The 4863-nt window shown below is 39.5% G+C and overlaps 1 protein-coding gene across 5 annotated transcripts in view; it reads right to left on the bottom strand.

Moving 5' to 3' along the window:
- The window catches only part of MTMR2 (myotubularin related protein 2), a 62639-nt gene that overhangs the window by 22831 nt on the left and 34945 nt on the right, over positions 1-4863 (bottom strand). For 4 of the 5 annotated variants that reach the window (XM_025197867.1, XM_025197870.1, XM_025197869.1 and 1 more), the window contains 4 exons: positions 3784-3887; positions 3510-3620; positions 2368-2469; positions 766-849 (listed from right to left, as the gene is read on the bottom strand). In XM_025197867.1, coding sequence (XP_025053652.1) covers positions 766-849; positions 2368-2469; positions 3510-3620; positions 3784-3887 — 401 coding nt within the window. The remainder of the gene's footprint in view (positions 1-765; positions 850-2367; positions 2470-3509; positions 3621-3783; positions 3888-4863) is intronic. The other variant, XM_025197868.1, reaches the window with a different exon arrangement.

Genomic DNA, 4863 nt, shown 5'->3' with positions numbered 1-4863 from the left:
AAAAAAAAAAAAAAAAAAAAAAAAAAGGTGCGTTTCCACAGTCAATGTAGATAACGTGAAATAGTTATGTTGGTGTAAAATCTTAGTGGAGACAAGACGTTATCATTTTTATCTCGACATAACTAGTTGTGGTCAAACCAAAGTGAGAGAGAGGGTTGACCTCAACTAGTTCACTACTTCTGTTTTGTCTCTACTAGGATTGTACATCAAGAGATCTCCATATAAAAACACACACCTTTTTGCAGTGAAGACGCAGAATTAGACTGTCTACATTAGGGATTTTTTTTTTAAACAATCTAGTCAACAACATCTATTTTGTTAGACTATCTTGTGGTAAATCCTATTCTAGATGAGGTAAATTGTAATGTAGCTGGCTGGATTACGGGTTTATGGTTGAACAGCTACAGCCACGGTAAGCCAACATTTCCTCAAGGCTGCTTGCTCTGTGCTAGGGTTTTACAGTAAAAGTATTCTCTTTGTAAAAACACAGCTGATCATTTAGAGGGCATTAGGTTTTATCCACCTTATCATGAAAAACTGCTTATATGCAACCTAAATCTGTCTACACTAATGCTTAAGCGGTTGTTATTACTTGTGGAGCTGCATCAACATTGCCAGTTACTGAAATATGTCAACCAATGTCCTGATCCTGCATTTTGTGTAGGGTTATTCTTCATTACAAACAATCTGTAAATTATATTCTGCCATAGGACTGAATTGCTGTAGAATAAAAAATATGAGCAAGGTTGTAACACAAGTACCCACCTGTCTTTTGTACTCCAAAACAGGGTCAAATACCTTCCATCCATTTTCTGGAAACACCTCGTTGTATTCAAATGCAAAAAGGGGCTGAGAGAAAGAGAAAACATTTGCCATTAAATACTTGGAGCTCACGTCCCATGTTATTTGACATCCAAGTAATAACTCGTGACTCCTCTTTTGTTTCCATTGCACTACTTTTTCTCTAAAGCTTTGTAAAGATACTGACACTTTCATTGTACAGAGTAATTAAAACACCAGTGTACATTCCTCCATTTCCCTTGTCTCACTAATCTATTAACTACTATATCACATGGACAAAAAACATTTATTATTCTAAATGCAAATTTTATGTAGCAGGAGCATTCCACTTCTATAGTAAAGACAATTAGGATACTTTCAACCAGCTTCTCAAGCAACACCACCATATTACTGCGGGGGTTTCTTTTTAGTATTTAGACTATTAAGGTTAATTAGAGTTATTTAACACACAGTACCTTATAGGGATCACCCCTGGCTGTCTAGACAAGCTCACATTGAATGAAGGAGCCCTGAGACAGGCACATGAGACTAATAATATAGCATATCTTTATTTAAATGCCTAAGTGAAGCAGATAGCTGTGATCTAAGGCACGGGAAGCAATAACAAAATGACCACCATTCAAAGTACTCATACAAAAGTGAGAGCAGATCTCACATTATGATGTTTTCTTCCCCGATTCAAGTTCCCAAGAACGCCCTTTAAATACCCTTGATGCTACACCTTTTCCATCAATGTAAATTTTACCTAATCTAGCAAACCCCACACAGAGCACAGAACACATTTCTGATAGGCTACATACTTGTAGGAACACTTGTTAACTAACATTTACAGCATATTCGTGTCAGCTGATTGCTATGGAAAGCATGGTGGAAATGTGGCCAGAACTTGGAGCCATTAACGCCTTCACTTCCCTCAACATTTCCCCAAATTAAGAAAATGCCTGTTCTGTTCAGGTTAGTATGTCGTCCTACCCCCTTATTTACTCTTCTGTTCTTATGACCAGGGATCCTGGTTTTCGCTGATGAAAAAAATCCCCATTTTTCAGATATAAATGAAACACCATATATATATATGTGGTATTTCATTTTAGTTATTAAAAAATGTGGATTTGAGGTTACTTTTTTATATCTGAAAAATGGGGGGGGGGTATTATTTATTTATTTTTTTAATCAGAGAAAACCAGGATCCCTGCTTATGACATAATTTAATACAAGTTACTCACTACTACTTACTAGTTGGTGACTTAGTCATGCCAAGCTCTTCATTCACAACTTTGTTTTTTTTCCTTATTGGCATTTCAGCTGTATTGCTTCCTATTGTTGCAGGCTACACCTCTCAATTATATTGGATTTCCTCGTTCAATTCATCATTCCCCAGATTCCTGCCAGAAGAATTAATTGCTACCAGTATTTTATCCACTGGAATTATTTAAAGTGAGCATGTGTCCTCCTCACACATGCAACCTTCAAATCACACAACTAAAATAGTGAACTATATGAATACTTTCACATGAAGCTATACAAACATTTTGCGTTTTCCAGTAAAATAAGGAAAAAATAGCCTACCAAATTATTGGATACCGGAAAGGCATATTTCATTAGGTTCTCAAATATGGACCGTCTAGTTCGTCCCTCCGGTTTATGAGCAAACCGTAGGTTTCGAATATCCTGGAAAAGTTGAACAAAACATCATTATCACTGTGATCACCTCAGATGCATCTTGAATGTATACAATGACTCTGACATCCCAGGAAAACAAACTGAACAACCTGTAGTCTATTTTATATACTCTGATCAGTTTCTGTGGAAGAGCTACCTCTGTAAAGTTTGCATTGTTTGTCTTCCTACACAAATCAGGATTCAGAAACAAGTTGAGGACATATAGCATCATTTAACCCAGAAGGGCAGAAATACCTACCCAAAAATAAAATATTTTTAGTAAAACATCTAAAAGCTTACAATCATTGATGCAAAATAATGGCCAAACTATAAAGCTCATGAATAGGAATGCTCCTTTTTCAGGAGTGGGGATTCAAATTTAAAAGATAATAAGGAGAGTAACAGCAAAAGAAAATATAACATAAAATTAAATTTGGGTCCTATTTCTCAGTCAAAGGACATTTCAGAGGACACTGGGCACTTGCTCTGGGAGTGCGGGGGAGCACTTTAATTAGAGTGGTTCCGAGACCTGTTCTAATAAAGCGCCTGGACCAGCACATATATCAGTGTCCCCGTGCTGAAAAAGGGCAGTGGGGGTGCTTTAACTAAAGCTCATCGAACAAGCTTTGGGTTAAAGTCCCCCCGCCACCATTTTTCAGCATGGGGATGCTGATACATGTGACACTGGAGTCTGCTGAAGCGCTGCAATTACCATGCTCCAGCAGACTTGATTAATCAAGCCTGCTCCAACGTGCTGTAAATACAGCACCTCTTGTCAAGGAGAATTCATGGGAAGCACGTCAGACTCCACTCACATGTGGAGGGACAGTAAGAAACCACTCTGAGACAAGAAAAAACCTGAAGCTTTGTGGTTCTCAGCTCTAGTGGTGCTGTTGTGCAATGCATGAAACTGAATTTTAAAAATCTTTGTGTGGTAAGTCACAGGTAGATTATGTGATTTACAACCAGGTAGTTTTCATTTCATTTTATAGGAACACATTCTTTAAAAGAAGAGCCATCCCCACCCCACCTCCGCATATACACTCTACCTTGCATACTATCTCCAGTCCATAAGAATTCTCCCCACGGCTGGAAGCACCTCCAATTTTCTCTACTCGGTTGATGACACCTAAAGAAGCATCCAGGACAAATGGAGGGTCCTAAAGGCAGGTGAAATTTGTTAGTTAAAAAGGGAGAAAATAAAAAACACAACACACATTAAGACCTATAATCAACTGCTTATGCACATTCCTAATGAAGGGCTTAGGGAACAGCACTGGACATAGTTATACATATGACGGAAAAAGGAAAGTGAATGCTTACAAAGCTTACCCTTTCCATGCTTTTGAAATACAGCCGGTAATTTGTAACCGTCAGGGTTCCTCTAATAGCTCCAGTGAAAGGGCAGATGTAAGTTACATCTTTGGCTTAAAAAAATAGAAAGAAAGAGATAAGCCACTTGTGTAAGTTTTATAAATAATCTACATGGAACAAAACAGCAGTAGCACACTGTCAGAGGACTCTGTTTTGTGATATTTTTGCATATGAGTAATCATATGGAAATCAGTGGAACTGTTGGCAGGAAAAAGTGCTCACCAGCTTGATCAAGGATTATACCGTGCTCTCCGAAGTTATTAGTGTGAGTTTAATTTCTCCTCTAAAGGAAGAGCTCAGATGCTATCTAGGTTGTGGTGTGCATATCTACACAAACCAAATTTCTTTCAATAGCACTTCACTGCTGATACTTGCCCAAGGAGAGAAGCAAAGTTTACTCAGAAAAAAATCTCTAAATTTTAGCATTAGTCACACTCTATACACAATACTAATAGAAGCCTTTTGGTTCAATCAGCAATTTCCAGAGGATTTTGGACACATTTACTTTACTACTAGCAAAAGCCCCCATGGCTCACCAAAAGCATATGGAAACATCTCCTAGCTAAAAGGGAGGCATACACCCAATGGAAGGGAGGAGCCGTCACCAGGGAGGACTGTACCTCGGTTGCTCAGGGCTGCAGGGGGGCGGTTAGGAAGGCCAAGGCGGAGATGGGACTGGGACTAGCTACCCGGATCAAGGACAACAAGAAACCCCTTTTTTTAAATACATGGGGGGCAAAAAGAAGGTACCGGGTAACCTGGGGCCTCTGCAAGACATGCTAGAAAATCTGGTTGTCACACCAGACGACAAGGCTAACCTATTTAACAATTTCTTTGCCTTCATTTTCCTGAGCAGGGACCGGATCAGCCCGCCCACCGGGGCTCCCTTCGGCCGCAGGGGAGGTGCACCCAGGCCTAGGGTCAGTGAGGATCTAGTCAGGGAACTTCTGGAGGGACTGGACGTATTTAAATCAGCTGGTCCTGACGATCTCCACCCCAGAGTGCTGAGGGAATTAGCAGAGGTCATTG

Source organism: Alligator sinensis, unplaced genomic scaffold (genome assembly GCF_000455745.1).
Source record: "Alligator sinensis unplaced genomic scaffold, ASM45574v1 scaffold116_1, whole genome shotgun sequence".
In the NCBI taxonomy this organism is placed as follows: domain Eukaryota; kingdom Metazoa; phylum Chordata; order Crocodylia; family Alligatoridae; genus Alligator; species Alligator sinensis.
This window is presented reverse-complemented; position numbering and strand designations above follow the sequence as displayed.